Source organism: Coregonus lavaretus (genome assembly GCF_964263955.1).
Source record: "Coregonus lavaretus genome assembly, chromosome: 18".
Classification (NCBI taxonomy): Eukaryota; Metazoa; Chordata; class Actinopteri; order Salmoniformes; family Salmonidae; genus Coregonus; species Coregonus lavaretus.
Genome location: NC_140005.1, coordinates 19,397,781 through 19,423,927, shown reverse-complemented (window position 1 = coordinate 19,423,927; position 26,147 = coordinate 19,397,781). Strand labels below are relative to the sequence as shown.

General features: G+C 44.1%; 1 protein-coding gene across 2 annotated transcripts in view; it reads right to left on the bottom strand.

Annotated features, from left to right (window-relative positions):
* LOC311145869 (low density lipoprotein receptor adapter protein 1-B-like) overlaps nt 1–26,147 on the bottom strand; it is a 76,078-nt gene that overhangs the window by 9,669 nt on the left and 40,262 nt on the right. Inside the window, exons 2-6 of one of the 2 annotated variants that reach the window (XM_084182218.1) lie at nt 16,826–16,989; nt 15,534–15,646; nt 13,825–13,939; nt 13,307–13,379; nt 1,914–2,009 (exon numbers count right to left, since the gene is read on the bottom strand). In XM_084182218.1, coding sequence (XP_084038344.1) covers nt 1,914–2,009; nt 13,307–13,379; nt 13,825–13,939; nt 15,534–15,646; nt 16,826–16,989 — 561 coding nt within the window. The remainder of the gene's footprint in view (nt 1–1,913; nt 2,010–13,306; nt 13,380–13,824; nt 13,940–15,533; nt 15,647–16,825; nt 16,990–26,147) is intronic. The other variant, XM_084182219.1, reaches the window with a different exon arrangement.

Sequence of the window (26,147 nt, the reverse complement as noted above, 5' to 3'; positions counted from 1 at the left end):
CACACACACACACACACACACACACACACCTCACCATGATGATGACTGTGCTGTAATGGGATCGTCTCCAATGGCTGCTGTGGACGCAGCTGTTTAATAGGATTGGGAATCGTGTGTGTGTGTGCCTGCCTGCGCCATGTGTGCTTATTGATTCCCTGGTCAGACAGACTGGTATCAGTCCCCTGAGAAGAGAACGTCAAATCTCAGTAGGTTCTCTAAATCTGTCTCATAGTTGTACTTGGGTCCATTAATAACCTCATTTACTTCGTCCTCTTTTCTATGCATAACAGGTGGCCCCCAAAAGAGGAAGGCTCATAAATGATCAACTCAGCCATCGCAGCAGTTCCCCTCCACTAGTTCTCTCCATCAACATGTTGTTATCTCCATCAACATGGCCTCATTGACATTAACTGCATCTTCCATTTCACTAAGAAAGCAATTATCAGCAGCAATTATTCATCATATCTGTCTGTCTGGGATGGGGAAGGATGCAGGGGGCACCGCAGCACTGTTCATCACCACATTGGGGATGGGTCTGGTGCTGTGTGAGGAGAGGTTGAGAGTGGGATGGGTGTGGGGGCTTGGAACGGGTCAGGGGTCTGGGCACCGGCTGGCAGGCTTGCCCCAAGGAGTGAGCAGCAGACTGAGTCAGGAGTATCATTTTTCAGGCCTCTCAGGAACTACATCTCCAAGTAGAGGACACAGGAGGATGTGCACACATCCACACACACATTTAGACGCACATGCCCGCACACACACTAGTTTGTGTGACAAGCAGAAAACTGGCAGAGAGGGAGGAGGGGAGGTGGGTATCATGTCTCCTGAATAAAGCTGAATAGTCTTCAGCAACACTCCTTCCTGAAGCTCCCAGGAGGTGAATACTTACTGTAAGCACTTTACGTCTCGGTCAATACCGCTTCCTTATGGGTCTAACCCACACATCCCTCTATGGGACTATGAATCATAGCTCAAGGACTGCCAAAAGTTAAAGGAACAGGGCTGCAATCCCCTTACACCAAGCCTCTCTGTTACAAAAATATGATTTCTAGGTCAAGGGTTTCGCTGTCCTCTCTAGAGATTATCTATAAACCACTGAACCCAAACGGGCCTAATCCCATTGTAATCCCGAGCTGATCCAGTCCCATCCCATGTTAATAGTGTCAGCTGAGATTTAGAGGGATCCCACTCTGGGGTCCACCTGGCCAGACTAGGGGGAAGCATTGGCCAAGCTGATGTTTTAAGGCTGTTCTCTCTGCGTCACACAGTGACTGACTCCTGTGACCCTCTCACAGAGGAGGGGAGGGGAGGAGAGGGAGAACATGGTGTGCCAGAGGTACTGTAGGGTGAAGGGTGAGCGTCATCCTCTATCAGGCTCTGGATCAGGATGCAGCACTTCAGGGCCTAAAGCTGCACAGGCCTCCCCAGCAGGATTTGAGGAAACGGTCACAGGGACTAGAATCTCTCTGCTTACAGAATTCTACGGAAGAGGAACCTAATAGCCACAAAGAATGTAGATCCCTCAAGCTTTTCAAACAAACAGTGTTTCCTGTTGTTGGACTTCTCTCATGTGTACATGGCAGAAGTCACTGTTCTCCTTAACATTCCACTGTGCAAAATATACTTCAAAAACAAATAGCTCAATCAGAGAGACAACATTCTGAGAAAAACAGATCCCCATTACTTCCTACTGAAGTATTGATCACATCTACATGAGTATCTTCAGAAGAATAAAGACAGTAACCAGCGTGAGGGAGTGATCGTGGATTTAGACGAAAATGGATTCGTAGACGGAGGAGACTCAACAAGCACCAGATTGACATCGTCAACTGCCCTGGGCTATATGAATAGCCTGCCCTTTGAATATAATTCCATCCCTGAGGCCCTCAGGCAGAGACTTTAGGTTGGTGACTCACCTCCTCCCTTCAGACTGCTCAGTCTGGCCGAGCTCTCCGACTGGCTACTACTTGCTCCTTCCTCATCTGACCCAGACATCACGTGCTTCTCCTTCTCTGTGGGGGAGAGAGAGGGGAAAAGAGAGAGACAGTCAGGGAAATACAGGAGAATATTTACATCTAGCTGATCATGTTTGTGATGTCTGTAAATCATAGTTGATCATTCTCAGCAGATAATCGGGCACTTGACCAAACACTAATATTTAGACAAGATGCCACAAAGACCACAAGTTCTGTAGTGGCTACACTTAAACATGTCAGTCAGTGGCCATAGGCCAGGAGATTTAAATAGGGCAGAACCAAACACTGGTCATGTCTGTAGCTTCAGGATCCAGTCAGTCAGTCAGGCAGACAGTTCCTCCTTTGTCTTAATAAGGAGCATCTGGGTCACATGGATAAAGCCCGTCTCCTCTCCTAACATTCTCACCTGCTGGGAGCAGGGTTATGTTGAGCACAGACCCAAAGAGCTTTCCTGGGACTTCCTGGATAATCTGAATGCTTTTCTATGAATTTCAGTCTCAGACTACACAGTACGTGTTCACAGTATGGTTTATATAACTAGAGAAGGGTCTCTACAGAAAGTATAGGCCTATAAATGCACACACATGTATGGACATACATATCCACTATGGGTATGCATTGCATGCATGTTTCCATTCCCCTGTGATGAAAGGTGAGTTTTTTGCTCACGCACAAACACATACTTGTGATGCACTCAAGCAAACCAATACACAGTATCTGAGCAGGCCTGATCATTCTCAAAAGGCCTGGCTGCTGACCTACTGTACCTAATGCTTCCATTACCGTCGGTGGAGATTAAAAGCACATCTCAGCCTGTCCCTCAAGGGCATTGGTTACATTAAGGCCTTTTTAAGATTCCTTAGCCATCGTCCAGCTGAAGCATAAAAAACATGGCCCCCCTCCCGAGAGTCCCATTCTCCAGGAGAGTCACGGTGGCGGAGTGGTGACTGGGTTCTAAACCATTCCCTGGGCGACTGCGCCCTCTTTTCCACTGCACTGGATAGCCCCCAGACAGGGTGTGAGAGTGCCATCAGACATTGAAACAACTCCAAATAATATTGAGAGTTCACTGAGGCAAAATCAAAGCTATACTAGCTAGTTGTGTTTACTGTAAATACACTTCAAATCACTATTTCTCATGCATAGAGATGAGAGCTTATAAGGATGTGGGTCAGGGATGCGGTTTAGAGTAAGTAATATGGTGGGGCTGTGTGGGGGTGGGAGTGTGTGTGGTTGGGGGGGGGTGAGGGGGGGGGATGCAATGATGTACAGCAAAGAGACAACCACCCTGATGTTCCTACCCACAATCCTCTAGGGCCATGTAACTCACAGAGCAGTCTCAAAGCTTTTTCGTTTTTAGTTCTCTCCTTCTGCAACAAGAGAACACAACTACTTCCTTTGATAGCTCCCCAAAGCCCCACTCCTTTCTACTCCACTCTCTCCCTCATCAGCCACATTGTGTAGAACAAGACAAGACGCAGCCCAGCAAATCAGAGGGGTTAGCGCTCCTGATGGCTCAGAGTCTGAGCAAACTCTGACGAGGTACAAGGGGAGAGAGCGCGAGGGGAGAAAAGTCTGCACTCCTAATTTGCAGCTTTAATATTCATTTCTGAAATGCGGAGTGGAACACAGAAGCGGGGAAACTAAACAGCCCTCCGCTGCCTTGATCTCTGAAAAATAATAAAATAATAAAATGGAAATGCATCCAAATTAAAACACTATCAAAAGGCTCTGCGGTAAACACAACCTTCTCCTGTCCAAAACCACTAAAAGGGGGGAGTAAATGAAAGGCTAGTGGGTGTAAAGGGATTAATAAATAACCACTCCTTCACTCTCTCAGTGAGACAGGATCAATGGCACAGGCACCCAGCTGTCACAGGACTGAACTGCCATTGTCACAGCCTCTCTCCCTCCCTCACCCCCTCTCTGCCTCCCTCCCTCGTCTCTCCCTCCTCCTCCTCCTCTCTCCCTCATCTCTGACAGTGACAAACAGAAAGAGGGGTTTAGACAAGGAAAAGAAAACAGGAACGTTACAAGGATCTAGGTAGAGGTTTGAGCAGGACTGAGTTTTTCATCCCACTCCCACCAAAACCTGCAGCTTTTCATACCGCACCTGCCCGCTCCCACTGGTTTTCAGCCAATAGGCTAGATGTAGTTTGAAGAGAGCAGAGTTGGAGAGGGAGTGGACGCTTACACTTTCTCTTGAACTAAGTTTTTCATATAGCCTACCTTTTAGGAGTGGGACAATTTGCAGGCAGAGACAAATAAATGGGTAATCAATATTTATTGAAAAGGAAAAAGGTGCAACGCTCGCTCACCATGGTATGCACGTTGCTATTTTTTGATTGCACCTCAACTCACGTTGGTTGAGTGCCCTCTACTTCTCTGCATTATCAATATTTATTTACAGACACTGTAGTAAACTATAGTCTAATCAAATTTAAGTTGATTTCCTTGGAAATATAACTGCCACGTGATTCTCAGTCCATGCATAAGCAGCCTACCCTATTTCATATGGCCTACTGTAGGACGCACTTGATCTCGCACGCCAAACTAGGAGAGGAGAGGAGAGGAGAGGAGAGGAGAGGAGAGGAGAGGAGAGGAGAGGAGAGGAGAGGAGAGGAGAGGAGAGGAGAGGAGAGGAAGGCTCCTGAAATTGAAGCAGCGAATTCTGAGAGTGTGTGAATAATGTGTCAAAGGCTAACGCAGAAACAAAGCAGAAAGACGACCGTTTGCAAATAATCTGCGGGGGAAAAAATGGTTTCATCCCAGTTGTCTGACCACCCGAAGCATGAAAAATGCAGAGCGCGCCGCAATAATCTGTCGGGATCCGCAGGTCCATGCAGCCCTCTAGATCCAGGTAACAGACTAGATACACAGTCACAAATTACATTTGGAAATATCTAGAAACAAAAGACAACATAGTAAGAGAGGGCATGCCATATGGAGGTGTGAATAGGGCTGTGGCGGTCATGATATTTTGTCAGCCGGTGATTGTCAAGCAAATAACTGCCAGTCACACCGTAATTAACATAAACACATATAGCCTACAAGCCACTGATGCAGACCTTTGGAACATCTACATTTAAAAAAGTCTAATAAATCCATAGCCTACACCATCACAATAAATCCATTATGTATAGACAGGTCTAAAGAAACATGATATCAAGAAAATATAGTCTACTTCAGAAGAACAGAATAGCATACTCTTTATCCTTATGTTAGGCCCTGATCTGGCTATGCCATATGGCTGTGGGCTACACTAGCTCATTTAGCAGACAAGATTAGCTTAGAATTCCATATTTTATAGTATGAAGAATACAATAGAACATAGCTGAATAAAATAAAAAGGATGTTGTTTTCTTCAAAATATTTGAGGGAGTGCGCACATGTGGCTATTCTGTGTTGAGCGGTTAACAAAGAAACAGGTCTTCCTATATGCTTAATTTAGAGTTATTTATGCAACTTTAGTTATGATCAAAACATATAGCCCAACGTTTGTATTTTTAATATACAGTGGGGAGAACAAGTATTTGATACACTGCCGATTTTGCAGGTTTTCCTACTTACAAAGCATGTAGAGGTCTGTAATTTTTATCATAGGTACACTTCAACTGTGAGAGACGGAATCTAAAACAAAAATCCAGAAAATCACATTGTATGATTTTTAAGTAATTAATTTGCATTTTATTGCATGACATAAGTATTTGATCACCTACCAACCAGTAAGAATTCCGGCTCTCACAGACCTGTTAGTTTTTCTTTAAGAAGCCCTCCTGTTCTCCACTCATTACCTGTATTAACTGCACCTGTTTGAACTCGTTAACTGTATAAAAGACACCTGTCCACACACTCAATCAAACAGACTCCAACCTCTCCACAATGGCCAAGACCAGAGAGCTGTGTAAGGACATCAGGGATAAAATTGTAGACCTGCACAAGGCTGGGATGGGCTACAGGACAATAGGCAAGCAGCTTGGTGAGAAGGCAACAACTGTTGGCGCAATTATTAGAAAATGGAAGAAGTTCAAGATGACGGTCAATCACCCTCGGTCTGGGGCTCCATGCGTGATCTCACCTCGTGGGGAATCAATGATCATGAGGAAGGTGAGGGATCAGCCCAGAACTACACGGCAGGACCTGGTCAATGACCTGAAGAGAGCTGGGACCACAGTCTCAAAGAAAACCATTAGTAACACACTACGCCGTCATGGATTAAAATCCTGCAGCGCACGCAAGGTCCCCCTGCTCAAGCCAGCGCATGTCCAGGCCCGTCTGAAGTTTGCTAATGACCATCTGGATGATCCAGAGGAGGAATGGGAGAAGGTCATGTGGTCTGATGAGAAAAAAATAGAGCTTTTTGGTCTAAACTCCACTCGCCGTGTTTGGAGGAAGAAGAAGGATGAGTACAACCCCAAGAACACCATCCCAACTGTGAAGCATGGAGGTGGAAACATAATTCTTTGGGGATGCTTTTCTGCAAGGGGACAGGACGACTGCACCGTATTGAGGGGAGGATGGATGGGGCCATGTATCGCGAGATCTTGGCCAACAACCTCCTTCCCTCAGTAAGAGTATTGAAGATGGGTCGTGGCTGGGTCTTCCAGCATGACAACAACCTGAAACACACAGCCAGGGCAACTAAGGAGTGGCTCTGTAAGAAGCATCTCAAGGGCCTGGAGTGGCCTAGCCAGTCTCCAGACCTGAACCCAATAGAAAATCTTTGGAGGGAGCTGAAAGTCCGTATTGCCCAGCAACAGCCCCGAAACCTGAAGGATCTGGAGAAGGTCTGTATGGAGGAGTGGGCCAAAATCCCTGCTGCAGTGTGTGCAAACCTGGTCAAGACCTACAGGAAACGTATGATCTCTGTAATTGCAAACAAAGGTTTATGTACCAAATATTATGTTCTGCTTTTCTGATGTATCAAATACTTATGTCATGCAATAAAATGCAAAATAATTACTTAAAAATCATACAATGTGATTTTCTGGATTCCCTCTCTCACAGTTGAAGTGTACCGATTATAAAAATTACAGACCTCTACATGCTTTGTAAGTAGGAAAACCTGCAAAATCGGCAGTGTATCAAATACTTGTTCTCCCCACTGTATTCTAAGGCTGCATGATGCGGCTCTAATGACGATTTGAAAAAAGTCGCATGAAACGCATGAGCTCTGCTTTGTTATTTGTGCAGGCTGCACACATTTCATCAGTCTCTCATTCACAATTTGACAAGCACTTGATAATGCCTCGAAGCAGCATCCCCTTTGTGTGGCCGTAACGCCCCCTAAAATAATCCCTGCCTTTTGCGGCCAGTGGCCATTGTGCCCTTGGGCTGAATATAATAATTATAATTCCCTTCTCCCGGCTGCATGCTCTGAAGCACCTCTCACTCACATGGCTCTCTCAGATATCTCAATTCTTATTAGCTAATGCCCGTCATGTGATCGGGTCTTTCTCACTGAGTGCGTCCTTATCCAACTGTCCACACTTACTTTTCGTCAGCCAACAAGATGAGTAGGCCTAACGAACAGCAAAAGCACTAGCCTATCAACTTTTGGTTGTATTAATTTGGGATCTATCGCATCCCACAACTGTCCCAGACTAGGTTTGGAATATTTATTTCTCGCACAGAAAATAATAGGTCAACTTTTGCACTATTTTCGTTGTGAGAAATAAATATTCCAAACATAGTCTAGGACAGTTGTGGGATGTGATAGATCCCAAATTAATACAACCACTAGCATAAAAAACATTTTTTAAGCAATGAGGCTGACGCAACAGATCATAAAGTTTAGCTTACAATTTTGATAAAAGGGCCTCCTAAGTGGTGCAGCAGTCTAAGGCACTGCATCGCAGTGTTTGAGGCGTCACTACAGACCCAGGTTCGATCCCAGGCTGTGTCGCAGCCGGCTGTGACTGGGAGACCCATGAGGCAGCGCACAATTGACCCAGCGTCGTCCGGGTTAGGGGAGGGTTTGGCCGGCCAGCTGTACGGTGTTTCCTACGACACATTGGTGCGGCTGGCTTCCGGGTTAAGCGAGCAGTGTGTCAAGAAGCAGTGCGGCTTGGCAGGGTCGTGTTTCGGAGGATGCATGGCTCTCGACCTTCACATCTCCCGAGTCCGTACGGGAGTTGCAGTGATGGGACAAGACTGTAACTACCGATTGGATATCACAAAATAGGGGAGAAAAAGGGGTAAAAAGTACTAAAAAATAAAACATGATATATCATATTGATAAACTATTAGGCTATTTCTTCACATTATAAGTGGAGCAATGCACACACGGCAGTGTATAAGCGCAAATATTCCACAATGCAATCAATTAGCAGGAAAATACCATTCTCAAAAGTGCTTTTATTATAAAAAGGTGAATTTTTATGGTGAAAATTATCTTCCCCAAACTTGAAACTCACACGCTACGTATGTATGCCAGTTAGGCTCTACACCTGTTGTAAAGCGGATTAATGTGCTTAATTTTAAAAAGTTATTTGAGCACTTTAGTTGTGATACAAACCTTATCAAAACATATCGGCCTACAGGCTAGGCTACATGAAAAAGTTGCAAAAAAAAAGGCATGCGCTTATTCGCGCCTTAATACACACAAGCTGGGCATCATTCACAAGTGATAGGCTAATATTGTCACCCATCAGACTGTTCTTGATTTAATCTTGTCTTTACATATACTAAATAATATACAGTGCCTTCAGAAAGTATTCAGACTCCTTGATTTTTCCACATTTTGGTACGTTACAGCCTTATTCTAAAATTGATTAAATAAATACAAATACTAAGTAATCTACACAATATCCCAGAATGACAAAGCGAAAACAGGTTTTTGACATTTTTGCAAATGTATTAAAAATAAACTGAAATACCTTATTTACATAAGTATTCAGACCCTTTGCTATGAGACTCAAAATTGAGCTCAGATGCATCCTGTTTCCATTTATCATCCTTGAGATGTTTCCATAACCTGATTGGAGTCCACCTGTGTTAAATTCAATTGATTGGACATGATCTGAAAAATGGCACACACCTGTCTATATAAGGTCCCACAGTTGACAGTGCATGTCCGAGCAAAAACCAAGCCATGTGGTCGAAGGAATGGTCCGTAGACCTCCGAGACAGGATTGTGTCGAGGCACAGGTCTGGGGAAGGGTACCAAAATATTTCTGCAGCATTGAAGGTCCCCAAGAACACAGTGGCCTCCATCATTCTTAAATGGAAGAAGTTTGGAACCACCAACACTCTTCCTTGAGCTGGCAGCTCGGCCAAACTGAGCAATCGGGGGAGAAGAGCCTTGGTCAGGGATGTGACCAAGAACCCGATGGTCACTCTGAAAGAGCTCTAGAGTTCCTCAGTGGAGAACCTTCCAGAAGGACAACCATCCCTGCAGCACTCCACCAATCAGGCCTTCTGGTAGAGTGGCCAGACGGAAGCCACTCCTCAGTAAAAGGCACATGACAGCCCGCTTGGAGTTTGCAAAAGGCAGCTAAAGACTCTCAGACCATGAGAAACAAGATTCTCTGATCTGATGAAACCAAGATTGAACTCTTTGGCCTGAATGCCATGCGTCACATCTGGAGGAAACCTGGCACCATCCCTACGGTGAAGCATTGTGGTGGCAGCATCATGCTGTGGGGATGTTCTTCAGCAGCAGGGACTGGGAGACTAGTCAGGATCGAGGCAAAGATGAACGAAGCGATCATTGATGAAAACCTGCTCCGGAGTGCTCAGGACCTCAGACTGGGGTGAAGGTTGACCTTCCAGCAGGACAACGACCCTAAGCACACAGCCAAGACAACGCAGGAGTGGCTTCGGGACAAGTCTTTGAATGTCCTTGAGTGGCTCAGCCAGAGCCCGGACTTGAACACGATCTAACATCTCTGGAGAGACCTGAAAATAGCTGTGCAGCAACGCTCCCCATCCAACCTGACAGAGCTTGAGAGGATCTGCATAGAAGAATGGGAGAAACTCCCCAAATATAGGTGTGCCAAGCTTGTAGCGTCATACCCAAGCAGACTCAAGGCTTTAATAGCTGCCAAAGGTACTTGAACAAAGTACTGATTAAAGGGTCTGAATCCTTGTAAATGTGATATTTCAGTTTTTTATTTATTTGATAAATTAGCAAACATTTATAAAAACCTGTTTTTGCTTTGGCATTATGGGGTATTGTGTGTACAGTCGTGGTCAAAAGTTTTGAGAATGACACAAATACTAATTTTCATAAAGTCTGCTGCCTCAGTTTTGATGATGGGAATTTGCATATACTCCAGAATGTCATGAAGAGTGATGAGATGAATTGCAATTAATTGCAAAGTCCCTCTTTGTCATGAAAATGAACTTAATCCCCCAAAAACATTTCCACTGCATTTCAGCCCTGCCACAAAAGGACCAGCTGCCATCATGTCAGTGATTCTCTCATTAACACAGGTGAGAGTGTTGACGAGGACAAGGCTGGAGATCACTCTGTCATGCTGATTGAGTTAGAATAACAGACTGGAAGCTTAAAAAGGAGGGTGGTGCTTGAAATCATTGTTCTTCCTCTGTTAACCATGGTTAGCTGCAAGGAAACACGTGCCGTCATCATTGCTTTGAACAAAAAGGGCTTCACAGGCAAGGATATTGCTGCTAGTAAGATTGCACCTAAATCAACCATTTATCGGATCATCAAGAACTTCAAGGAGAAAGGTTCAATTGTTGTGAAGAAGGCGTCAGGGCGCCCAAGAAAGTCCAGCAAGCACCAGGACCGTCTCCTAAAGTTGATTCAGCTGCGGGATCGGGGCACCACCAGTGCAGAGCTTGCTCAGGAATGGCAGCAGGCAGGTGTGAGGCGAAGACTTTTGGAGGATGGCCTGGTGTCAAGAAGAGCAGCAAAGAAGCCACTTCTCTCCAGGAAAAACAGGGACAGACTGATATTCTGCAAAAGGTACAGAGATTGGACTGCTGAGGACTGGGGTAAAGTCATTTTCTCTGATGAATCCCCTTTTCGATTGTTTGGGGCATCAGGAAAACACCTTGTCCGGAGAAGATAAGGTGAGCGCTACCATCAGTCCTGTGTCATGCCAACAGTAAAGCATCCTGAGACCATTCATGTGTGGGGTTGCTTCTCAGCCAAGGGAGTGGGCTCACTCACAATTTTGCCTAAGAACACAGCCATGAATAAAGAATGGTACCAACACATCTTCCGATAGCAACTCCTCCCAACCATCCAAGAACAGTTTGGTGACGACCAATGCCTTTACCAGCATGATAGAGCACCTTGCCATAAGGCAAAAGTGATAACTAAGTGGCTCGGGGAACAAAACATTGACATTTTGGGTCCATGGCCAGGAAACTCCCCAGACCTTAATCCCATTGAGAACTTGTGGTCGATCCTCAAGAGGCGTGTGGACAAACAAAAACCCACAAATTCTGACAAACTCCAAGCATTGATTATGCAAGAATGGGCTGCCATCACTCAGGATGTGGCCCAGAAGTTAATTGACAGCATGCCAGGGCGGATTGCAGAGGTCTTGAAAAAGAAGGGTCAACACTGCAAATATTGACTCTTTGCATAAACTTAATGTAATTGTCAATAAAAGCCTTTGACACTTATGGAATGCTTGTAATTATACTTCAGTATACCATAGTAACATCTGACAAAAATCTCATACCATTGAAGCAGCGAACTTTGTGAGGACCAATACTTGTGTCATTCTCAAAACTTTTGACCACGACTGTAGATTGATGAGGGAAAAAAACAATTTAATCAATTTTAGAATAAGGCTGTAACCTAACAACATTTGGAAAAAGTCAAGGGGTCTGAATACTTTCCGAAGGCACTATATGTGTGAAATTTGCTTTGATTTAGAACGGACCATTATCATGCACCTGTCTCGAAATAGGGTCAGGGGAAATAAATACATGTCATCTATGCACTTAAATAGCGAATGGAGGATCCTTTTCCCATGGTTCATTTTCATGCCAGCCAGGTAGGCTTTCCTCCTGTTGTAAAGAGAAGCAATGTGCTTAATATTAGGAAAGTTGAGAAATAAATATAGTAGGCCTAGCCTGTAGAAAGCTGATGGGATCCTCCTCCATCACTCGGTTTTCTCACGCAATTGCATAGCCTATAGAAATGTTGCGCAACATGAGCTCGTGGGCGCTCATGAAGTGTTTGATTAGATTTTCGATTTAATTTGCATTGATGTCAGAGTTATTACAGGGACAATAGAGTGCTGAGTACCAGGCAGTTAGCAAGTTTGGTAGGCTACTGATGACCATCAGCAGCATCAGAGCTCAGAGAAGCCCAATTACCGTGACTATACAGTCACGTGGAATTTGACTGTCATCATGACTCGTGACCGCCAGTGTGGCGGTAATACGGTCACCGTAACAGCCCTAGGTGTGAAGAGGGAGAAATACTGACACACACGTAGAGAATACCCCCAGGAGTTCTCATTTACATAGAAGTCATACATGCAGTAAATTACATACATATTCTGCTGATCTGTGAAAACCATGAATGGGTTTGTGACACCTTGCTAACACAGCACATTCAGTGTGTGTACACACATCTTCATCCGTTTAGCCTGGGCGAGTACCGTAGGAGCTGGATAGCTGTCTTCACACGCACACAGATACACTACTGTACATGCTCAAAGTAAAAAATACTTCAATTAAACTATATACCTAGTAAATAATTAATGTACTAGAATAAAATATTTCCACTCCGGTTGAAGTAGTCCTCACCATCTCATTGGTGACTTCCATCTCTCCCACTTCTGCCTCATGTTCTCACAGCCCACAGTGAAAACACAGGAAACAGGCCAGATTGACTCTAACCCACCTAGGCTACGACTCACTGAGCTCCTGTCAATATCCATATCAGCCTTTAACCAGAGTATTCTGCCCTTAATAAAGTGGGTTTACTGAACTAAGCCAGGTTTCCCTTTCTGGCCTGGTTGTTCCCACAGAGGCACTGTTTTAATCAAATGTGGACCTTCCTGATGGGGAGCTAACTATTTCACATGCCTCTGAGGGGTCAGGGCCAAGGTGAGGGAGGACAGGGTCATTTATGTTGCCACATAGTACAGGAACTACGGTGGGATTGAGAAACTCCACTCGATCGTCCCTCATTCAGCTATTGTAGAGAATAGCTACATGCATTGCATGTGAACAGGAGATAATTAAGTGTGTACTGAAAGAGAATAGAGGCTGAGAGGCAACAGGGTGAAAGAATGAAAGAGTTGGGGGGGAAGGAAAGGGAGAGAGTAGGAGGATATGAACACTCAAAGAATATCAGGCAGCCATCACACTTCTCTAGTCGTCAGGGGTGACCATGCTACCTTCTTTGGAGGCCTGCCAGAATTCAAACGCCACTCTGAAGGCCTGGGCCACTGTTAACGTCACTGCCTGGGCCTGGGTGGAGAGAGGGAGAGGGAGAGGGAGAGAGGGAGAGAGGGAGAGAGAGAGAAGGAGAGAGAGAGAGAGAGAGAGAGAGAGAGAGAGAGAGAGAGAGAGAGAGAGAAAGCGAGGCAGGGAGAGATAAACACAATAAGTATGACAAACAAGATGTTGGCTAAGTGTTTCAAGATGGGAGATGAAAATCCATTGATGACAGATGAGAGCAGAACTAGGGACTACTTGATGAGGGAACATTAACCTAGGTGTTGTTCCCTACTGCTCAGTTCAACTTCTCCTTTTCATTACAGTTGTTTTATGCAGCTGGGAGGAAGTGTGGCCTTTGGACCAGAGCTAAATTAACAAGGGGAAGGAAAGAAAGGGAGTGGCACAATCATTCCCAAAACCCCCCTTGGAGGAAGACTATTTGGAAGAGGGCGCACAGGCACACACACGGACTCACCACCTTCCTCTTGGTGCAGAGGTAGGCGTGGCACTCAAGAGTTTCGTTCTGTTGGCTCTGGGCGATGTAGGCAAACACTTTGTCGTGCATCTTGTCTGCTGTGCAGTAGGATATCCTGAGGGGGGTCAGAGACAAACTAGTTTGAATAAAACCTAAAAATCTAAGAGTCACCGCGGATCGGGCAAGGCTATCACACCACTTCATCTTCACTAAGCCTTTAAGCCCACTAAAATCAGATTTAGACTCTTAAATCTTTAATTTCCACATCAAATACACCCATCACATTCCACACAGACACACACACTATAGCGTACAGGTGGAGAGCCAATCAAAAGATACAGGCGGTGAATTTTAACTTCATGACATCTATCTGTAGTTGATCCCCAGTGTACCTTGGCTCCATTAGTGTCAGCCATAAAGACTGATGCCTGCTGTGTCCACCTAGCCCGCCTGGGCCTGTGGCGTTTTAGCATTATTGGATTGAACCTGGACTCTTAACCACAGGTCTGCTCTTTCTCTAACGCTGGCCCCTGGAACATGCTCTGTTCTGCAGATATTCAGAGACATGACATCATTGGTGATGTCATCACCCCAAGACCTGATTGACAGGTGGGTTGGCCAGTCGGAGGGGGACCCTGAGCAGTGGCGGGACAGGGATAATGAATGACCACCATCTGCCCTCCCTGTTCCTCTCCACACCAGTACACTGCTGCTCAAACTGTCAACATCACTGCGGGGAGATCAAATGTCTAGTTAACTAATTACTCAGAGATATAAAAATGCAACATGTAAAAGGTTTCTCTGCTATCTAACTGTAAGTCGCTCTGGATAAGAGCGTCTGCTAAATGACTAAAAACAATATATATATATATATATATATATATATATATACACATTTAAAAAAGCCCACAGCTGCACAATGTGACGCTGTGGGATTTACGACAGATGTTCGAGTGAGAGCATTGTAAAATTGTGTGTCTAATCCATTTCATTTCCTGCTCGTCCATCTTCTCTAGCGGATGCCTGGAGAGGAGGACCCCAGTGAATGACGTTTGCTTTAAATTTAACCAACACGATTACATTGGGTCACAGCTGGATAGTTAGTGTGAAGATCACCCAGCCTCTTCAGAGTCAGAGCAGAGTGGTGTGCTCCAGTGTGATGAGAGTTGAGCGACGTGGTTGTGATTCTGCCAACCCCTTCTCTGTTACTGTGAGAGAGTGATCCAAGTTCTGGCCTTGCTTCATTTCATTTCCAGATAGAGTGCTGGGAAGACCCAGTTCAAACTCCACTTCTCATAAATGTGGAATGTTAGACAAGCGACTCAAGTTTGACCTAAGCAGTTACAAGTCACACACTGTTTTTGAAAGGTGAAATTGAGGGTGTGTGTGTGCTTACGCATGTGTGCTATCGTGCGTGCCCGTTTGAGTGTTCACACCCCAGGTGAGGGCTCAGACACATAGATGTTGTAGAGGCCTCTTGAGGGAGAGGAGATTGATGGGAAACTCTATCCAACCCTCCACCCTTTGGAAGAGAAGGGAGATTCTGGGGGAAAATAACCTTTGTTTTTTTGCGAGTTAAAAATTATGAACTTGGCCTGATAGAATTTCACATTTCAGCGACTCACAACGAGAGCATGAGTATCTTCTTCTCTGTCAGTGAAAGGCAGAGAGAGAGAGAGAAACAAAGAGAGGGAGACAGGAGGACTAACCTGTATATGGAGATGTTCTCGATCAGCTGGTTAGAGGCATAGTCGTAGAGGATGATTCCTCGAGGGGACACTTTTAATGTCACTTTCTGGAGTTTCTTGCCACTGGCTTTGGCCTAGAAAGACAGACCGACAGACAGACCGACAGAGACAGACAGACAGAAAGAGAACAATAATAACGCAATCAGAAACATGTGCGACACTTGCCAGTGTGCAAGTCTGTGCTAAAAGTACACATCTAGACTGTCCGTTCACACTTCTGCTATCTCCTCCAGTGCTGACACAGAACTAGTCCAAATCACAGCCTTGACACCAGCAGGCATTAATCAAACCTACACGCCCCTAGCCTAAACACACTTCCCTCTGAGAAACAAAACACATGATTTAGAAAACCCTGGGGGCCGATAACAGCTTTCTAGACACAATGATTCATTATACTGGAGAAACAGATCTATTAGACAACTTCATACTACAGTCTGAAGGGATGCATCCAGACCCCTCAGCTGCTAATGATATCCCTAACACACACAGTCAAGACAAGCAGCTTGTTAGAGTTCTATAACACACAAATACCACTCAGGAGCTTAGCAATGTCCACAGAGAGCCTTGGGCAGAGCAAGCAACAACAAAGTTCGGTACTGTTTACACCCGGCTAGGAAAAGGAAGAGGAGCAGTAGAAATACTCAAGGCTGTTATCTAAGCCATTCTCTCTAAAATCCTGCTATCAACCAGTCAATAGTAGAAGTATTGGGTCCAAAACAACACTACCTAGTGTATTAACTGTCAGGACCTTGTTAGTCTTGTCAGGGTGGCGACAGAGAGAGCAGAGTCAGTCACCTCTGAGACACTGTCCTGTGTGCCCTGGGCCTGATCAGCTCCCCCTAATTTAATTAGTGTGGAGCTGACAGATTTATTAACAATAAGCCTTTCTGTTACTGTATAATAAACCTGGCCAAAGCAACACACAGATGCTTCACTACTACTCTGGTTGAAATGGCACAGTAAGCCTGGGGCACTAAGTGTTGCAGCAGGTTGACTTTTCATGAAGGCAACAACTTAATGGGAAAATAAATGGGACTGTTTTATACTGTGGTGGTGCGGGTATTGAACTATAAGGAATAGATCACAATCCACTGTATGTTTGGGAAAATTGTCAAAAGGGCCTTTAAAAGGTCAGGGAATCTATATAGAATGGAGTTTGCATTTTGGGGGGATAGGGTGCAGAACTCCTTAGGAGAGGATGAGTGGGAGTATAGAAGGCCAAGTGTGTATGTGTGTGTGTGTGTGTTGCTGACCGTGGCAACAATCCTCTTGACGGCGGCTGCAGAGAGCTCCTCTCCTTTGGGCTGCTCCACCAGCGTGACGCCCAGGTACTTGAGCTGGAACACCATGCCCTCCAGCAGGGTTTCCCGCGTGTCTGTCCAGTTCTCTGGCAGCTCTATGGAGAGGAGAGAGGACACTTTATTTTTATTTATTTTTTATTTCACCTTTATTTAACCAGGTAAACCAGTTGAGAACAAGTTCTCATTTACAACTGCGACCTGGCCAAGATAAGCAAAGCAGTGCGATAAAAACAACAACACAGAGTTACATATGGGGTAAAACAAAACAAAGTCAAAAATACAACAGAAATAAATATATATACAGTGTGTGCAAATGTAGCAAGTTATGGAGGTAAGGCAATAAATAGGCTATAGTGCAAAATAATTACAATTTAGTATTAACACTGGAATGATAGATGTGCAAGAGATGATGTGCAAATAGAGATACTGGGGTACAAATGAGCAAAATAAATAACAATATAGGGATGAGGTAGTTGGGCAGGCTAATTTCAGATGGGCTGTGTACAGGTGCAGTGATCGGTAAGGTGCTCTGACAACTGATGCTTAAAGTTAGTGAGGGAGATAAGTGTCTCCAGCTTCAGAGATTTTTGCAATTTGTTCCAGTCATTGGCAGCAGAGAACTGGAAGGAATGGCGGCCAAAGGAGGTGTTGGCTTTGGGGATGACCAGTGAGATATGCCTGCTGGAGCGCATACTACGGGTGGGTGTTGCTATGGTGACCAATGAGCTAAGATAAGGCGGGGATTTGCCTAGCAGTGATTTATAGATGGCCTGGAGCCAGTGGGTTTGGCGACGAATATGTAGTGAGGACCAGCCAACAAGAGCGTACAGGTCACAGTGGTGGGTAGTATATGGTGAGGTGAGGTGAGGTGACACAGGTGAGAAGAGACAGGTACAGGGGACATACAGGTGACAGGTCAGACAGATGGCCCATGTTCTTCCATCTAGAGACAGGTAGGCATATTTCTGATATTAGTTTATGATTCAAGTTTTATAGGTAATTTCATTTCCTTCACCAGTTTCTGTGTAAAATCCTCCAAAGGACATTGAACTGTACTATGGTTGTGCGTGACCATTCCTTAGATTGGGGGGGGGGGGGGAAACGGTAGAGAAGCAGACTGTCTCAGACCAAGGTTTATCACACTAACCACGTTTCCATCCTCAGTTTCTATGCGATTTTCGGTACAATTTTATAAATGCAGACAGAATTTGTTAGTTCGACATGGTGGGATCTTTTTGTGTCGGTAAAATGAATTATGAGAGAAATGTTGGTGGAAATGCCTTTATGTGCAAATATTGATATAACAACCATCATATCGAAGTAAACTTGGAGTCAAGCAATGATATGGTGTGTGGTCCTCCCACTATGACTCGGGAAACCATGCAGTTTATTAGGCTACAGAAGAAATAAAGTTCTGTTATACAACGGGTGGTTTGGAATTCCCATTGTTAGAGCCTATCCTTACCTACCGTTACCTAGCAACGCACTACCACTACTACTACTACTTTTACAACTACAAGCATTAGCATCTGTAACTCGTCATGGATGATTTTAAAGTGACTTTTGATTTGTTTTATCCACTAACATTTGAAGAATGGTGCAAACAAGAAGAGGAGGAGGATATGAAAGAAATGAAAGAAGAAGAGCAAGTGGACCAGCAACCTGAGCCTAACATTAACGTTAGACATGCAGAAATCAGTAGCACCGTTATAGGCGACATAGAAAAGGAGAGAAATGAAAAAGCTACATCAAGACAAACCAATTGGCAGTGAAGTGCTTTCTGGAATGGCTGTCAGAAAAGGGGATAAACTGGTAACCCGTTGTATAAAAGCAATAATACACTTGAGCCCATGTGTTATGACATTTTTATCATGTTGAGTTGGTCTACTCGGCTTCGCCTCGTGGCTATGACCATGTCACAGCCATGATAAAAATGTCAAAACACATGGACTCTCATGTATTATTGCTAAATGAACTTCACAGGGTGGTAAAAGCGCACAGTGATGATGCTCCTTTCCAATAAATATCGAGGGTCTTATTCTGTTGACATGATGATCGATGCTTGACAAATAAAAATATTCTCGCTCTTATCCATAATCTCACACTGGATCTGCGAGCTGTTGGCTACAGCGCACATGCCAAGAACGGAGTAGGCACATTTTAGGGCTGGGACGATACCAGTATCGCAATATTTTTTAGATTGCAAAAATGAAAACACGAAGCAGACCAAACTCTTTGGTCCTTTAAAACCTGCTATATGTAAAATATTGTGTGCTATAGCTTGGAAATGAAATACATGTGACTCTGGATGACAACATCATGTTTATTTCCAACTTTAGGGCTGTTTTTCTAAATAAGTACAAATCTGCTTTGTGTTTTGTTTCCTTGCCATTATACTAACGAGAATCGCGATACTGGTATCGTCCCAGCCCTAGCACATTTGCCATTTAACGCAACAGATTGTGATAAAACTATTGCTATAGTTGAACATGCGATGGAAACACATATTCAACTTTAGATTTTTATTCTGTACATGAAAATGTAAGCGAAAAAGTACATTTTGTGTGCACTAGTCATCATGCACTGATTTGTATCCGCAACAAGTACGTTTGGTGGAATCACCACTGGTGGGAAAATGTGCATATATTCTTTATGCAGATTTTCTTAATATTCACATGAAAATCTATCGCCAATTGGATGGAAACCTAGCTTCAGCCTTTGGTCAGTCACCTTAAAATGTGAAAATCTGCCAAACCAGGCATCTATCCAGACATTGGGCAAATACAGCAGGACAAACTTTGGTACATGCAGGGAAGGGATTGGCACATCAAGAGCTTTTGTGTCTACTCTATTAAAAACGTTATCAAAACAGTAAGAATCAGATACATTTTTGTCAAAAGGCTGCTCTCCCTACATAAACTTTCCTTCAAAAACTTAATTTGAAATTATTAGTGTTCCTTGGTATTGTAGAACCACCTCCGGTCTATGAAACGATGACATTCAATGAATCTAATATTGTAATATTATGAGACGAATAGGAGCCCTGCCATTTCATTTCTTTAACATTTTATCTCCAGAATACGCTGCGAGCAGCTCAAAGACTCTCTCCCTCTGTCTCTGTATAACGCCAGATAGCCTGAGGCATTTCGTCACAGGACAGAACAGTTACTTAGAGCAGAGATAGAGCTGAGCAAAACAGAGAACTACTATTACCTATAGCCTACTCCCCCTCTCCCATGAGACCTCAGTCTCAGCCAAGACCATGAGGGATCACTGCAATACCCCAGCAATAAAGCATAAACGAGTGTGCACAGACACGCACACAATCCTCTAAATAGCTGAGTGACATAACAGGCTTCTTATTCAGAGTGCCTTAAGCACCATGTTTAATTACACTGACTTAATGATTAGTGTTACAGGCTTAGATCTGAAAGGCTGGCCAGTACACTAAACCCAGCCAAATTCATGTTTCTGAGACGAAAGACGAATAACAAGGGTTGTTTTGGACAGCTTTCATTATAAAAACAATGCTTAATCTTCATACTGCACTTCCTTCCTCAAATCAGAAAACACACTCACACCCTCCCAACACTTTTATTGACTTGTCGCTCTAAAGAAGAGCATTCACAAGAATCAGGGTGCTCAATTCTGTCAGTTAGAGGCCACCATGAGACATGGCCACCTGCCCCCTGGCCACTGCTCACTTCTTGGGAGGTCTCTGGCGGTCAGTGATATATGTTGACCTCAGGGTCATCTAGATGGAAGATCCTGTCTTTACAGCTGCCGTGGTCTTACAGACACATTCAGCCAACTGCAAAGGTTACTAGGTTAAAATCATGTTCGGAGCGTCAAAGGTAAACCCATGGATTGGAATCCATGTAGGCTATAGACCAGTGGCGGCTCCTGAAAAAATTCTCAGGAGGGGCAATTTTTCTGATGATTTAGGTGACCTACACACATTTAAAAAAAGATATGTCCAGCAACAACATGAAGACAGGGGCAGCATATAAGTCAATACCAGAAGCATTTATTGACTGATCTGGGGAGATGGATTCCAGTTTCTGTGACAGATTATAAATAATCTCTGATGCCTTTGTTATATTAGCTTTTGGTTGAATGTACTGTCGTAGTAAATATATAATGTTATAGCTTGGTCTGACTAAAATCTTGTGCATGACCCATTTTGTGTTGGGCGTTTGTTTTCAATCAATGCTGTTCCTATCCTATAACAATGGACAAAAGAGTCCTATCTTGTCAGCCTTGTCAGCAGGTGGCCAAGGACAACACCCACGCCATAGGTCTCTCAGTTCTTCCAACTCACGAGTTCTTGCTCTGAGGACACACACACACACACACACACACACACATCATCACTGATAACACACACACACACACACATCATCACTGTTAAACACACACACACACACACACACACATCATCACTGTTAAACACACACACACACACACACAAAAATCCCCTCTCTTTAGGCTGAACATTTGAAGACAGAGAACCCGACTCAGAGCCAATGCAACAGTGGAGGGGACCTCGCCCAACTCATCAGGACCAATCAGAAGATCAGAACTACTAGATTCAACCTACATCATTTATTGTATAAAATGTCAGCACACAATGTTTTCGGGGCTCTCTTCAGATAGCTCCCTAAGAGTTTGACGAACGAGTCCGTGCACGCGATTCCAGATATCTTTACCTCTGAATAAACTGCCTTTATTATACCATATCCACCCTGTCCAAAGTCTCTACTTGGTCTAAGTTCTCCAGTAAACTTGTGATTATCAACAGTACACAACGGTAACAAACAATTGGGGGAACTCACGGGGCAGATAGTAAGGTCGCAGTGACACAGAAAGCAGTTCAATGTCGGGGCTCGGGGGTACAGAGTCGCTCTCTTACCAGGATCGATTTTCCCTGTGACTGTCAGATCGAGGTCCGCTCCGACCAGGGTGAAGCCGGCCGGCTCCACTTCTCTGTCCGGGACTCTGTCATCCAGCCAAGTCTCCCAGCTGTATTGGATTCCGCTGCCAGCAACGTTTTCATTATTTAGTCCGTTCGTAGCGGGTATGTACACGATCAACAAGATCAGTCCAAAACCCACCACTGGAAATCCATGGTTGGCAGAATGTTTGTAAACTAAGTGTACAAATTAAAAACATAAAATAACGCCACTAAGTGTACAAATTAAAAACATAAAATAACGCCACACTGCAGGTCGCAACAGAGACGCTGCTAGCCGCTATTTGCTTAGTTACGTTCATGGTTACGTCACGTATGACGAAAGCGCGTAAGTGCAAGCCCACAGACACCCATAGAGAATGTATTGAAAGCTTTGAAATTTGAAAAAAATAGATTTTACATGACAGGCTATGAGAGACTTCTGGGCGATTTTCAACCTGACTGAAATCGCCCAAAAACGGGCGGGGCCATTTGAAGCACGACTTTAGCCTGATTTGACATTTAGTGGCAGTCAGATCAGATTACAACACTGATAACTACTGTTGCCGTGATATAATTGATTAGAAAAAAAATCCCTTCCTTTTCCCGTTTGGCAGTGCGTCGCCCATATCGCCCTATTGAACAGGCCGTCCCTGCTATAGACTGCAAAAGGTAAAAGGTTCAGATTATTATGCTTTCACCCTATGGAGCCACAGTCATATTCTACCAATGTAAAATGCCTGAGGTCTAGCTTGCTACTTTGCTTGTGTTTCAGAGACAAAAGCTACCCATCGAAGGCCACACACACTCAAGGTCACTGGTTTGAAAAGTGCAACAAGGTGACTTCCCTTTAAAACCTAACAAAATGTGAGCAAAAATCTTGAAAATGTACAGTACACCCTGTTCTGAATGTGAGGGAGGAGTTGAAACTAGAAACTAATATTTTCAAATACGGAATCTATAATTCCCATCTCTCTCCCCACCCTTGGCGACCAGCCTTCAGTAAACACAGGTTTTGTCCATTCCAACCTCCTCCATCCATCCTTATCTCCATTTTATACTAAGCTAACCCCATAATAAACCCTGCCTCTGCAGCCCAGCTAACTGTAACCAGGGTTTCTAAGTGACTGAGGGAGGTTGAATGGTCTGTAATAGTCTAAATGTGAACCTACACTTACCAAACAGGAGTCTGGTGAACGCCCATGATTGAGGTCAAGGGCCCACAGCCACTCAGGCTGGTAAATGTGAATCTGACCGTGGCCCTCCACTGATCCAACTTAATGCACTTTACAGCATGAAACCACTAAAAGCTAATTATGCTCCCTAATTAGGTTACTAAGCAGACACATATGTCCATTGTGGGGGTGTAGGTTTCAGTTTTACAAGCAGAGGTATCACTTAGGCTCATTATTATTGTAAATTATATACGTTTATTATTGTGGAATGCACTTCCAGACACTATTAGAGCGGCGGTCTCTGTCCTCCTTTACGGCACAGCTCAAGACAGTGCTGCTCAGAAAAGCCTTCAAGGACCTCTGCTAATTCTGTTCCAATGTCCTCCGGATCTGATGATACCTGTATATAGCTTTGTTTGTTGTCGGTGTTCTATGTTCTGGATTGTTTTTATTATAATACTTTTTTTAGCACATTGGGTGTGAGAAAAGCGCTTTACAAATTACATTAATTAGTATTATTATAAAGGCAAAATAACAGTGGCGTCTCATACATTCTGAATACTAATTTGATACCTGACCTCACTAAACCACCAGTCATAGGGGGGAAAATAAATTATGAGTTTGTATTTATTAAGGATCCACATTAGCTGCTGCCATGTGTAAGTGTGTGTAGAGTACTTTACTGTATTTTTATCTGTTTTTTAATCTGATTCTACTGCTTGTATCAGTTACCCGATGTGGAATAGAGTTCCATGGCTTTAAGTAGTACTGTGCGCCTCCCATAGTCTGTTCTTGACTTGTTGATTGTGAAGAGACCTCTGGTGGCATGTCTTGTGGGGTATGCATGTGTCCGAGCTGTGTGCTAGTAGCTTAAAAACAGACACCTCAGTGCATTCAGCACATCAACACTTCTTACAAAAACAAGTAGTGATGAAGTCAATCTCTCCTCCACTTTGAGCCATGAGAGATTTTCATGCATATTATTAATGTTAGCTCTCCGTGTACATTTAAGGGCCAGCCGTGCTGCCCTGTTCTGAGCCAATTGTAATTTTCCGAGGTCCCTCTTTGTGGCACCTGACCACACGACTGAACAGTAGTCCAGGTACGACAAAACTAGGGCCTGTAGGACCTGCCTTGTTGATAGTGTTGTTAAAAAGGCAGATCAGCGCTTTATTGTGGACTTCTCCCCATCTTACCTTCTGTTGTATCAACATGTTTTGACCATGACAGTTTACAATCCAGGGTTACTCCAAGCAGTTCAGTCACCTCAACTTGCTCAATTTCCACATTATTTATTAAAAAATTTAGTTGAGGTTTAGGGTTTAGTGAATGATTTGTCCCAAATACAATGCTTTTAGTTTATGAAATATTTACAGTGCATTCGGAAAGTATTCAGCTCCCTTCCCTTTTTCCACAAAGGTGCTTCAACAAAGTCCTGAGTAAAGGGTCTGAATACTTATGTAAATGTCATGTTTTTTTAGTTTTTTTTTTATACATTTGCAAAAATGTCTAAAAACCTGTTTTTACTTTGTCATTATGGGGTATTGTGTGTAGATTGATGAGGGAAAAAAACAATTGAATCCATTTTAGAATAAGGTCTGAATACTTTCCGAATGCACTGTAGGACTAACTTATTCCTTGCCACCCATTCTGAAACTAACTGCATCTCTTTATTAAGTGTTTCAGTGATTTCACTCGCTGTAGTAGCTGATGTGTAGTGTTGAGTCATCCGCATACATAGATACACTGGCTTTACTCAAAGCCAGTGGCATGTCATTAATAAAGATTGAAAAAAGTAAGGGGCCTAGACAGACGCCCTGGGGAATTCCTGATTCTACCTGGATTATGTTGGAGAGGCTTCCATTAAAAAACACCCTCTGTGTTCTGTTAGACAGGTAACTCTTCATCCACAATATAGCAGGGGGTGTAAAGCCATAACACATACATTTTTCCAGCAGCAGACTATGATCGATAATGTGGAAAGCTGCACTGATGTCTAACAAAACAGCTCCCACAATCTTTTTATCATCAATTTCTCTCAGCCAATCATCAGTCATTTGTGTTTGTGCCGTGCTTGTTGAATGTCTTTCCCTATAAGCGTGCGGAACGTCTGTTGTTAATTTGTTTACAGTAAAATTGCATTGTACCTTGATCGGACCACAAAGGTCTTAAAAGCTATAGTACCAGAAAGGGCATCAAGCCGTCTGAAATTACAAGCATCTGCCTACAGAAGACACTTTACTTTTCCCCCCCAAGGGGCATTTCCTCCATTCTTTTATCTCAACACACATGTACTGTGTGGATCACTGAGACCAATCCCTACTAGAGGCTGTGGGGTTGACCAACACTTCACTCTACATACAGAGCCTCAGTGTAATCCTTTTCTCTTGGTACCCTCCCCCCTCTTGCTCTCAGAACCATAAATATACATGGCTGTGCTCTTTCGCTTATTCTGTCCCTCCCTCACACCCTCTCCTTACTTCTTATAGAAAACCATAGGAGCTGCTGAGATAAGCAGGGCAAGAGATAATATACTATAGCAAAATGATGTACCACAAAGTGAAATAATGTTCATGCTCTTTTCATGCGTAAAAGCAATTGAGAGATGGAGGGAGGGGCAATCCTCCACATGCCAATGACTCCTGAAATAGCTACATTAAAGTACATTCAGCCTTTGAAGCCAAACTCAATGTCTATGAGAGTGGGGTAGTGAGTGAGTCTATGCTATATTTACACATCAGCCTATACTAAGAGTGCTGCTTCGTATGGATAATAATCTAGTTCCATATTGGAACAGAGCGCAACATTCTCATTCTTCTTCTCCTCCTCTTGCTCCCAGCAGAGGTGGTGGTGATTAGCGCACACTTCAAAGGCTGCCTATGCTGGCTGGTCCACAGCGCTGCCCGTAACTGAATGAAGTGCTGGACGCTGGAACACTGCTGCATGCTGGGAGGCCCAGGCAGTTTGGCAGCGACACAGAGGACCACAGCTGCTCCCAGAGCAGGGGGTGTGAGTACGGTCGACTCGGCCCGTGATCTTCAAAGCCAAGTCTGGATAATGAAACGGTAGAGGTGTGTGTGAGTGTGTATGTGTGGAGGTGGCTCTGAGGCACTGGAGGGGCAGGTGTCTACTTCTGCTGCCATGGGAC